General features: G+C 37.9%; 1 protein-coding gene across 4 annotated transcripts in view; it reads left to right on the top strand.

The window, feature by feature from the left end:
* TTC27 (tetratricopeptide repeat domain 27) overlaps positions 1-12,490 on the top strand; it is a 177,548-nt gene that overhangs the window by 21,567 nt on the left and 143,491 nt on the right. For 2 of the 4 annotated variants that reach the window (XM_001501379.7, XM_023619259.2), the window contains exons 6-7: positions 7,361-7,525; positions 9,447-9,580. In XM_001501379.7, coding sequence (XP_001501429.2) covers positions 7,361-7,525; positions 9,447-9,580 — 299 coding nt within the window. The remainder of the gene's footprint in view (positions 1-7,360; positions 7,526-9,446; positions 9,581-12,490) is intronic. The other 2 variants (XM_070236482.1, XM_070236481.1) reach the window with 1 other exon arrangement.

Here is a 12,490-nt window from a genome sequence, read left to right as displayed (position 1 = left end):
GATACTTGGAGACCATGTAAGTCTCCTATTCCTCACCAAATTTTGAATATATACATTTATATATTGATATTAGTATGGGCTCATGGATGTCTAGTTCATTCAATAGATTATAGTAATTTGTTACTATCGTTATTTTGATACTCAAATTTCCCAGATTTGGCTAGTGGGAGCTTGTTCAAAGAGACTTCTATGTCCTTTTGACTTATCTTTGAGCACTTCTGTATTTTTCTGACAGAAGAAGGTGTGTTAGCACTGTTTTGTATTTCCTTGCTGCAGCCCTGGAATCAATAATTTCTCCAAAGAGCTCTGGCTCCTTTTAAAGCCTTTCAGCAGACATAGCTAGAAAGTATATGTGTGTGTATACACACATACATATGTACATCTGTCTCTATTTCTATATTTATCTCTGCATTAAAAAACATGAATTTACATCATCTCCAATTCCGATCTAATATCACAGGGTTTATTCTAGTCTTCTCCTTCCAAATTTGTAACTCCCTTCTGTGACAGTGAAAAACCAGGCTTCCATTAACCTTAATATATTTATTTGTACAGTCTTCCAGTATGTAATAAATCTCCCAGCCTGTAGACTGTCTCTGCAATTACAGCCTCTACCATCTAGGCTGATCCCTTGGCCCTGGCCTCGTGGAACGCACAGCTTAGTTCTTGACCTGGCTCTGTTGAACGCTGGTCAAGTCCCTGGCCCTGTCAGACACACCAGTTGAGACCCCAGCCCCAGCAGACATACTAGTCTCTGACTGATCCCCAGCTCCAGCAAACTCTCTGGGCAAGCCCTGAACTTTACAACCGTGCTGGCTGAGTCTCTGGTCAAGCCACCAGTCCTGGTTTAGGTGAAGGCATAGATCATGTCTCCAACCTAGGCAAGCACTCCACCTGAGGTCTTTTTTGAGACTTTCTTCCTGGCACACACGCTGGTTGAATCCCCAGCCAAGACTAGGCCCCAGCAAACATGCCTGTCAAGTCCCTGACCCTGACCGGGGAGCTCCAGTTAAAATTTAACCTTGCAAAGTGTTTATGTCCTTGACTGACATTCGTGTCCTTCTTTTCGTTAACTGAAAATCTTTTTCCTAACAATATTAACATGATTACTTGCTTTATTCTGCATATAAAATGTTCAATGGGGAAAGAATAGTCTTTTCAACAAATGGCGCTGGGACTGCCAGGTAGCTACATGCAAAAGAATGAAATGGGACCCTTACCTTACATCATATGCGAAAGTTAAACCCAAACACATCAAAGACCTAAATGTAGGAAGAAAATATAAAACTCTTAGGAGAAAATTTAGGGTAGATCTTTATGACCTCAGATTTGGCAATGGATTCTTAGATATGGCACCAAAAACATGAGCAACAAATGAAAAAAATAAATTGGATTTCATCAAAATTTTAAAGATTTTTGTGTTTCAAAGGATACTATCAAGAAAGTGAAAAGACAACCTGCAGAATGGGAGAAAATATTTGCAAATCATACAACCGAGAACGGACTTGTATATAGAATATGTAAAGAACTCTGACAACTCAATAATTAAAAAGATAAATCACCCAATTGAAAAAATGGGCAAAAGATTTGAACAGACATTTCTCTAAAGAAGATAGCCAGATGACCAATAAACACATGAGAAGATGTTCAATATTATTAATCGTTATGGAAATGGAAATCAAAACCACAGTGAGATGTCAGTTCACCCTCAGGATGGATATAATGAAAAAGTCAGATAATAACAAGTGTTGTTGAGGCTGTGGAAAAATTGGAACCCTCATACACTACAGGTAGGAATAAAATGGTACAGCCACTTTGAAGACAGTTTGGCAAGTTCCTTAAATGGTTGACCACAGAATTATCATATGACCTAGCAATTCAACTTCTAGATATCTACCTAAGAGAAATGAAAACATAGGTCCACACAAAACCTTGTGTCTGAATGTTTATAGCAGCGTTATTCATAATAGCCAAAAGATGAAAGCCACTCAAGTGTCCATCAGCTGGTACATGGATAAACAAAATGTTATGTATCCATACAATGGATTCCATTATAATATTATTTAGCCATAAAAAGATATGAAGTACTGATACGTACTAAAGCACAGAAGAGCCTTGAAAACATCGTATTAAGTTATAGAAGCCAGTCACAAAAGACTGCATATTATATGATTTCATTTATAGTGAAATGTCCAGAATAGGCAAATCTACAGAGTCAGAAAGTAGATTAGTGGTTGTTTAGGGCTGTGGGAGGAATTTGGGAAGGAGAAAGTGACAGCTAAAAGGGATGGGATATATTTTTGAGGTGATGAAAATGTTCTAAAGTTAACTGTGGTGATGGTTGCACATTTCTTTGAATATACTAAAAGCCATTGAATTGTATACTTTAAATGGATGAATTGTTTGTATGTGAATTATCTCAATAAAGGTGTTTGAAAAAAGAGGCAAAGGTCATAGGCGTTGCTCTTGTGGTGGGCTTGTTCTGGTTCAGGCTGGTTCGTGATTGCATCTCTTAAACAGTTAAATGCTTACAAACCCACCCTTGAGTTCCTTGGGGCAGTCAGTCGGTGACCATTTCTCTGCTGAAGTAGATACTTCCAGCAGCTTTCAACTTTTACTGTAAATCAGAAGCTTTAAAAATAGATGAAAACCTAACTCTCCTTAAAACTTGTTTATCAAGAGACTCAGCCTTCTTTTCCAAACTTTGAAGATGTCCTGTCTTTTGAAGTTTGAAGCTGCAATGTTAGGTTGTGGTCCTTGGCTTTCTCCTGGGTGTTGTTTCCTCAGTTTTCTCTCTACTTAGGGGAGGTAAGGTGAAGTAAAACTCAGACATTATGTTTTTGTATACTAGAGTTATATAAAGTAATTTAGCAGTTGCTGTACTGTAACAAGCTTATCTTGGTGATGAACTCTCTGTTTCCGTTTGCTTGGAAATACATTATTTTGCCCTTGAAGTGTTGGCTAAAGGGTTCTAGGTTCATAGCTATCTTTTCTCAGCACTGTGAGATATTCTGGTTTTTTTGTTTGTTTCCACTGTTAGTGTTGAAAAATCAGTCACTGGTTCAATTACTCTTCCTCTGCGGGTTGTCTGCCTTTTTCCTTTGCTGCTCTCAAGATCCTCTCCTTGTATCTGATATTCTTTGGTTTGACTCTGACTGGACTAGGTATGGATTTCTTTCTGTTTATCTTACTAGGGATTTAATGGGCTTTCTGATTCTGAGATTTAGTGTCTTTCCACATTTCTGGCAAATTCTTAGCCATTATCTCTTCAAATATTGTCTCTTCTTCATTGTCTGTTTTCTCCTAGATCTTCAGATATGTTACAACTTCTCACCTGCATCCTCAACATTCTTTAATTTTTTAAATTTTCTGTTTCTTTGTTTCCCTGTGTTGCAGTCTGCGTAATTATATTTAGATCTTCTAGTTCTCTGGTCTGTCTATTTAATTTTTAAAAAGTGTCTAAACTTCTTTTTCGTTCCTTTTCCAATTCACCTGGTCAATTTCTATAATTTCTTGTTTCTTATTTATTTATTTATTTTGCTGAGGGAGATTCACCCTGAGCTAACATCTGTTGCCAGTCTTTCTCATCTTTTGCTAAGGAAGATTAGCCCTAAGCCAACATCTATGCCAGTCTTCCTCTACTTCACATATGGGTCAGCGCCAACAGCAGGCTGACGAGTGGTGTAGGTCTGCGCCCGGGAACTGAACCCGTGAACCTGGGCTGCAGGAGTAGAATGCACTGAACCTAACCACTATGCCATGGGGCTGGCTCCTATAGTTTCTTGTTCATATTTTTTAGCTTTTTGTTTCTTGAAACCTATTAAACATTTCATATACTGTATCTGGTCATTTCAGCCTCTGAAGGCTTTGAGAGTCTGTTTCTGCATTTTGTTGAGAAAGCTAACTTTCAAATTCTAGCACCATGTTTTCTACATTCTGTTTTTTGGTTTTTTTTTACTATGAGCTCAAGTGCCTAGGAAATTTATGTGTGAGAATCCTGAATTTGAATCCTGATTGAAGTGGGATTCCTTTAGAAGAGGATTTATCTTTGTTTCTGCCCCTTCTCTCGTGACCTAAATTCCTGGCTTGAGGGTTTTTTGGAACTACATGGATAGCCCGAATTTGACCCACAGATCTATGTGAAGTCAGTCTTACGGTTATGAATTCTTGGGATAAAATTTTTCCCCTTCACCCACTGACATTTTTCTTGCTAACTTCTGCATGGCAGGCTTATCTCCTTTTTAACCTTTCAGTAAACATACAATTCTTTGGGTCTCAGCTTTAAATGGAGATCTCCTTCTAAAAGATTTTTAAATTTTCTTTTTCCTTTTTCTCCCCAAAGCCCCCTGGCACATAGTTTATGTTTTTAGTTGTGGGCCCTTCTAATTGTGGCATGTGGGATGCTGCCTCAGCGTGGCTTGATGAGCAGTGCTGTGTCCACGCCCAGGATCCGAACCAGCGAAACCCTAGGCTGCTGAAGCGGAGTGCGCTAACTTAACCACTCCGCCACGGGCTTGGGGCGAGGGGCTGGCCCCGGAGATCTCCTTCTAGACTGCCTACTTTGGGTGCCTCTAGGCCTGATCTTTTGTCTTTAGTGCGTCTTTTTGCCATCAAAGTGGAATCCTAAAGTCCCTAGGGTTTGATAGATAGCTTCAGGGCAGAATAGGGCTTCAGTGCATGCTTAATTCCCGAAGTTGCTGTTTTCATTTACTTTTTGTTCTCTGAGGATTTCTTATTTTGTTCCCAGCACAATCGTTAACATAAAGATATATTAAAAATTTTTAATGCAGCTTTTTAAAGGTGTTTTTATTGGAAGAGTCATTGATGATGCTGTTGGAATCTAAAGAGTAAGCTAGTTCTTAAAAAAAAAAATCAAGATCTGTCCCCCTACTTTATTTGTCTAACATGTTGTCTTTGACCCCTGAACACATGAGATGCAGATAAAGTACAAATGTACAAGATCAAAGCCAATTATACTTATACATATATATATATGTATACACACACATGCTTACATACATATAGACAAGCAGGTAAGTAGGTAGGAGGGAAGATAGATACAGACAGACAGCTTTGGGCATTTATGTGACTTGTTTATCTCTTCTTAGGACAGTGTAAATTTCATTGTCTTCCCTAGATGTGTATGAGTTATCACAACATAACAAGTCTACTTAAATGCAGAAGTGGCCTTTCTGTGATATTTGAAAAAGAGGATTTTTAAAGGCCTTGCCCAAGCTTCACGTCTCTTGATACGTTTGCATCCAGAACCTTTAGGGAAGACGACTTTGTTGCCGTTGACAACCAAGCAGAATTGCGTCACTTGTGAATTGGGCTAAGATCATAGAAGGTTATTATATTTCTGAGAGTAATGGCTAGACACTCAGGAATAATGGGCAGACAAAAGGCAAAGAGAGTTAACAAAGAAAAAGCACTCACTGAGAACACGGAGTATCATCAGATCCAGCTTTTCTTCAGTTTGGTTTGCATGGAGGAAATCTAAGAATTTTCACTGTGAGATATTCTTGTTTGGATGCCTGTCTCTGCCTTTTGAAGTAAGACATATAATCTTGACTTATTCTCTTTATTTGAGTCAAGGGAATCTCTAAAAGTCTGGCCATATATAGAGAAACACTATCTTTCTTTTTCAAACTCATTTTAATTTCAGTTCATAGTAAGACAAAGGATGTCTATTTCTTAGCTAGAGGTATTTTTGCTAGATTACTCCGTGGTAAGGTAGATTGGGTTTTGGGACAACACCTCTACCCTGTTGACCTTACTCCTTCCTCTGCCAACTCCCTCCCCCGTTTTTCCAACAAGCTTGGATTTGTATCCTGGCTTTGCCATTTTAACAGCTGAGGCGACTAGTCAGTAAGCTGTCTGAGTTCAATTTTCTTTTTTTTTTTTTTTAAGATTTTTTTTTTATTTTTTCCTTTTTCTCCCCAAAGCTCCCCGTACACAGTTGTATATTCTTCGTTGTGGGTCCTTCTAGTTGTGGCATGTGGGATGCCGCCTCAGCGTGGTCTGAGGAGCAGTGCCATGCCCGCGCCCAGGATTCGAACCAACGAAACACTGGGCCGCCTGCAGCGGAGTGCGCGAACTTAACCACTCGGCCACGGGGCCAGCCCCTGAGTTCAATTTTCTAATGAATTAAGTGGGGATAATGTCAACTTGAGAGACATCATTGCGAGAATTAAATGACACAACGTGTAAAATTCCTAGTGCTAGCCAGAGTAGGCATTCAGTGTTATCACTTCCCCTTTAGCTTGAATGATAGAAAACTGATTCTCAGACTTTGGATATTGGAAATGCGTTTTCTGTTCCTTCATTATGCATTTATTCTTGTGGACTGCTTTGTGAAATGCTGACTAACCCATACTGAAACATTTGTGAGGGGCAGTTTATCAGGGATATTGTAGAGGGATGGAGATGGATGAGGTGACCTGGTAGACACCCCCTGCAACTGGGTGGATGTCAGCTAGCCCCTTTATTATATATAATTCATTTTGACAATCATTTTATTTCAGATACTATGTTGGTACGTTATTATCCGCCTATCTGTTCATCTCAGGTATTTAAAGAAATAACTTAGAATCTGACTGCTAAGCCAATGTTCATTCATTCTCTATATGATACTCATACTGTCTTAGATATATATGGATTTATATCTGTTTCTCCTTTTCTTTTTTTTTTTTTTTAAAGATTTTATTTTTTCCTTTTTCTCCCCAAAGCCCCCCTGGTACATAGTTGTGTATTCTTCGTTGTGGGTTCCTCTAGTTGTGGCATGTGGGACGCTGCCTCAGCGTGGTCTGACGAGCAGTGCCATGTCCGCGCCCGGGATTCGAACCGACGAAACACTGGGCCGCCTGCAGCGGAGCGCGCGACCTTAACCACTCGGCCACGGGGCCAGCCCCGTGTTTCTCCTTTTCTTTTAGGGGAGAAATTCTATATTCTTTAGGAGGGAAACTAAACTGATCCCTTCTTCATTAGATTTTCGTGTTGTTTAACTCTTTGTAGATTCATTTGGTACTTTGTATCATCACTTTGTATTGCCGTTATTTTTTTTACAGCATGATTAAGACAAGCACTCTAAAACATGAAGGAGCAGGGTTATGAATTGTTTCTCCTAGGACTGTGTGGTATAAAGGAGGTAAATGTCTTTAGCTTCATGCTTGGAATGTGCAAGTGCTCAGAGAATGCCAGCTGTGAACTATTGTTATATGTTTCTCATCTTCCAGATTTAAAATTCTTTAAGAGCAGGGACTATATAATATATCCTTCACATATTATGGACTCAACATTTTAATCATTAATATGATTTTATTCTCATCATAGTTTTTAATTTTCATCTTTCCTCTTGCAGTGATAAAACTAGAGAATCTGTTTGTAGGCGATTCAGGTCGATATTTGGCTATTCAATTCCATCTGGAATGTGCATATATATTTTTATATTATTATGAATATAAAAAAGCAAAAGATGAGTTCAATATTGCTAAAGACATCAGCAAATTACAAATTGATTTGACAGGTAAGACTTTTTTACCTTTTGTGGATAATTAATTTATTTTTATGGTAAAACTAATACATACATTCGCAGTTTGGTTGTATTGTTTGGTTGTATTTGATTTTCTGTGTCCTATTCTTTGCTTTACAAAAATAGATTTTTAAAGATTTTGTTTTAAAAATTCATAGTCTTAGAACAAATTTGAAATTACATATTTTCTTTATGCCAGGGATGTCTATTTATTTTCTAATCTAGTTAGACACATGTTAGGAATAAATAGCAGCCAGGCAGTCCACAAATGAACTTTTGACCATTTGGTCATGGGTGGGGGCTTCCTAAGCTCCTCTTGATTCCCAAGTTTAGGTTGGCTTTCCTACATGGCCTTTTCTTGTAAATACCCACCTACGGCTTCCATCCTGCTTTTCTTAAGAACAGAAATTTTTGACTGTTGTGTTTAGATGTTTCTTCAATGCTTTACAACACTATCTGGCATGTAGTTGGCACTCAGTAAATATTTGTTGAATGAACAAATAAATCACAGAATTTCTCCTAAAACCTCTGTGTTTCTTCTGAATACCAAATTAGAAACAGTGGTTTCTTTTGATGTATTGCTCTATCCCTAGTGTCTCATAATAAATTGACATTCAATATTGAAGATAGTATGCAAGTCAGACATCAGCATTGATCACACCATTTATACCTGTTGAACCTGGGCTCAGCCTTCCAGCCTATGACTGCTAACCTGTGAATATTGAAATGATTGAACCTATTTGTCCTTTCTGGGCTAGTCTAGATCATCTCTAAGGCCCATTCTTAGCCCACATATTCTATGCTTCTTATTGAGCTAGTCCTGTCAATAAAATCCTTCAGATATATTATGAGTTAAATATGACTTTGTGGCCTGATCTGGGATCTTAGCCATCTTTTATTACATTGTTTGTATGAGGACAATTGTTAAATATCCAGCTTATAACTTTTGGAACAATGACCATGTGTAAGTTGGAGTCTTGTATGTATTTGAAAATATATATAATATAACTTGTGAGGTTAGTTTCAGAGATTATGTTTTGGTCCTAGGACTATTTAAAAAACTAGTATCACAGTACTCTGTATAGTCAGCTTTAGCTGTTGGTGTGTTTACTAGCTAGTTCTTCATATTCGTTTCCAAGTTAAGAGGGAAGAACTTGGTACAAATGTGGCGCTCACAGATATAAAATGAGAATCAGATTATTATTTTGTTTGGTTCAGCTGTAGCCTTACTATAAAAAAATAAGCAGTATTAGACCATCTCAATAGCTATTTTAGTGTACCATGTTTAAAAGGTGGATGTATAACTTAGAGCCAGACTCACTGCAGGATGAAGTCCAGACTTCTCACACTGGTCTTTGTAATCTGGCTGTTGCCAGAGAATGGATATTAGAACTTTTGCTTCTCTTAAAGCTATTCTGCAGCAAGTTATTTCAGATACAAAATGAAACAAATTTTGGTGCTACGTGAAGCCAGATAGTGTAATAGAAATACTGTTGGACTTAGAAGCTGAAGACTGGCTTTAAGCTCTGGCTCTGATACAGAGAAACCCTGTGATCTTAGGCAAGTGGCTGCACCTCAGAACCTCTGTTTTTTCATCTGTTATGTGGACATGATAATATTTCTTCTACCTACGATGCTTAATGAGTTACTCTTTTTTGAGGAAGGAAGTAGTTTGAGGCAAAAATAAATACGTGGAATCTAGTGACAGGAATCCTGGGTTTGAGGTCTGTCCCCATAGCTAACTGGCTTTATGATTTTATGAGTCATTTTAAAATCATCACTGGGCCTAAGATTTCTCTTATTTGAAATGGAGAAAATACCTTATAAACTCTAAAGCAGTCTGAAAATATTACTGTTTATGATTGTACAGTAGATCTGATTGACAAATCAATAAATATAATTTCATTTTTTTCAGGCGCTTTGGGAAAAAGGACACGGTTCCAGGAAAATTATGTGGCACAACTTATTCTAGATGTAAGAAGAGAGGGAGATGTGTTTTCCAATTGTGAATTCAGTCCAGCCCCTACTCCTCAGGAACATTTAACCAAGGTGGGTAGGATTGTAAGTTATTAACATCCAAGTCTAACAGCTTCTTTAGGTAAGTTTTGTAGAAACACTGAATGAGGTGGGAAGAGGCTTCATTTTGTCCTTTCTTGAGCTTTCTCAAGGTGGCTGGGGGGTTAAAAAAAAAACAACCCATATTTAAGCGTTTTTCACTGTTAAGTGGAGATAAAATGTTGTTTTTCTTCCTGACTTCAGTAAATATGAGTTAATGATGCAGTTAGTTATGTGTTACCCGCCTTGAAAAAATCCAAATGGCAGACTGAGTAGTGACTAATTTTTCTAGCTGGTACCATATTTGTTGCCTTACTTTTGCCTTCCATGGATATTTTCTAACATTAAGAGGCTTGAAATTTCTTGGGCTTCTTCTAAATATGTAAACAGATGATCAGAATTCCTTTTTACCAGTTTTCTGATCTGTCTTTTGTTACTCTGTCATTACTGGGCTGGTTGCTGTCTTAGTATGTTTTTCCTCAGTTGGCTGATGCGTTCTCTTCTTGTAGCTTAAATTTATGGCTCTTGGTCAGTTTATCTGCTTTTAGGCCTTTCCGTCTGCTTCCGTGGAAGTCATTAGCATTTATATTTCCTTATCCCAGAGACCCCAAACCAACACTTTTGGTTGTCCTTTGGTTGATGTTAGTATCCTTCAAGCCCATGTCTTGCTAACCCTTCATTCCAGGGCCTGCAAACAAATTTGCCTTGGGTACATTGAACACTAAAATTCTATCCTGCACTGAAAATAATGCCAAGGCTAGGGTCCATGGATGCTAGCACTCAGGAGTCCCAAGGAAGGCCTTTGATGAGATATTGAATACCTCCTGGGTTGTTCCGAGTACTTGTTTGCATTTCTGATAACTTCAGAGAGGAACAGCTATTGATTCTAAGAGGAGAAGGAAGGAAGGGAAAGATGTACCAACTCCAGGATAAGACTACAGAGGGTGCAGCCTGTACTTCCTGAACTAGGTAGAACCGTAGCTGAATGAATGTTTGTACTGCTCTGTTGATGCTTGTAGGGAACTGTGTTGATACCTGCTTCCATCCCCCATTTCCTCCTTATATAGACTTGATCCTCCTTCTTAAGCTTTTTGATGTAACCTAAGTCCTTGCCTAAGTCTTAGATTCACTGTCATAAGCCTGATTTTTAGGCCACAGCACCAACGGGAAGAGATTTAATTCTGCAATCCAAGTATATAATTTAGTAATCCATTGTTGCTTATAGTTTAGTAATCCATATGGAGTTCTATTGAGAATTGCCCCCTGTGATGATAAACAGGATATGATGACTATTATGAGGAATGTATGAAAATGATGTACAATTTAATACAGAATTTATTTAATCTTTCAGTATACCTTCAGATAGTCTTAGGGTTTCCATTAATTACTACTTAAAGGTGGGAAGTACAAATTATGTGATGTAGGTATGGATTAGATAGAAACAACTTTATACTCAAGGATGGAAGATAGAATTGTTTAATTAGTTATATATCATATTTCCTTATGTCAGAGACACTATTAGATTATAAAATAAAGCATCTGTTTAATAACCTCTCTTCGGGGAAAAAAAGGAGCACTATTATACCAATTATAGTGATTACAGAATATATCCTGATTAAAAATGTTACAATTTCAAAATGTATATCTGAGAATTGAGGAAATACGGTAATTTTATTGCCAGTGAGGAACATAATATTTCCCTTTGGGCCTTCCTAGATTTTTAACCTGTTATTAATGGGGAATTACATGGACTAAAGCTATTGGATATCCAAATTTAATAAGTCAACAATTATGAGCAACACCCATGTGGAAATCAAAGACACAGTCTCTGTTCTTTATTGTTCAGTTGTGTGTTGGGGGAAGGGAGAATAAATTAAGACTGTGTATTCACAGAAAACACAAACATACATGCAATCAGCCATCACGGGTAGGAAAAATACATTAAATGCCGAATATGGTGTGTCCCACATATTGGAGATAAATTATGTGGTAATCCTTTTTTTCCATTAAGCACAATACAGCAATTTATTTAGATGCTTAAAATGAATACAAAGGGAGCTAAAGTTCACAGAATTATACATACTACAACAGTATGTCATATATTAGATGGTATGAATGAATGCACCAGGATGGTGTTTAACAAAAGATAAAACTAAATATCCAAGATGCAGCACTGATTGGTTTGCTGCTTATACATAACACTTTCCTACAGATCTAAAAGGTCTCAAAATTAGTAGCTGCAAACTCAATTCTTGCATGTGATTTTAGCTTAAAAGATTTCAGAAAACAGCTCTGCAGTACCAGTTTTTGTTTTTGTCAGCTGTAACATCAAAGATTTTCACGAGGGAAAATTCTATAATACAAGAGAGTCCTGATATATGTCTTATGTGGCTGGCCTCTGTTGCAGGATTGTACAAGGTTGTATGCAAAACCTCAGCCTGTCCAAAAGTCCATGCTAGCGCAGTGTCAGGCTTTTGCTAGGTAAGCTAGATATAGCGTTTATTACAGCAAAGGCAACACTGAAAACAGAAACAAATCTATGATGGGTACACAGGAACAGTATCATAAGTATCACTTGAAGAGGTCTAAAAGATGGTAGCTAATTTCTTGATTCACTAGAATGTTATGAGGTTCGAGTGGGACTAAAGTAGAACAATATGTTAAATAGAACAGCTAGGTAAGTATGTGCTGCGGCAGACCCATTTTAATTTCAAAGAGAGCTGAATAGGAACCTACAGAATCTTGAATGACTATCAAAAGTATTTTGATCACCTGGTTGTAGCTGGCAAATAATAACGCCCTGCTGCTAGCACTGGCATGTCTCAGATCTTCTGTGGTGAAGGGGAAGGAGCGCCTGGCTGGGAGGAGGAGACTTGGTTCCTGTCCCATCCTTATTGTCTGGCC

Source organism: Equus caballus, chromosome 15, assembly GCF_041296265.1.
Source record: "Equus caballus isolate H_3958 breed thoroughbred chromosome 15, TB-T2T, whole genome shotgun sequence".
Lineage (NCBI taxonomy): Eukaryota > Metazoa > Chordata > Mammalia > Perissodactyla > Equidae > Equus > Equus caballus.
This window is presented reverse-complemented; position numbering and strand designations above follow the sequence as displayed.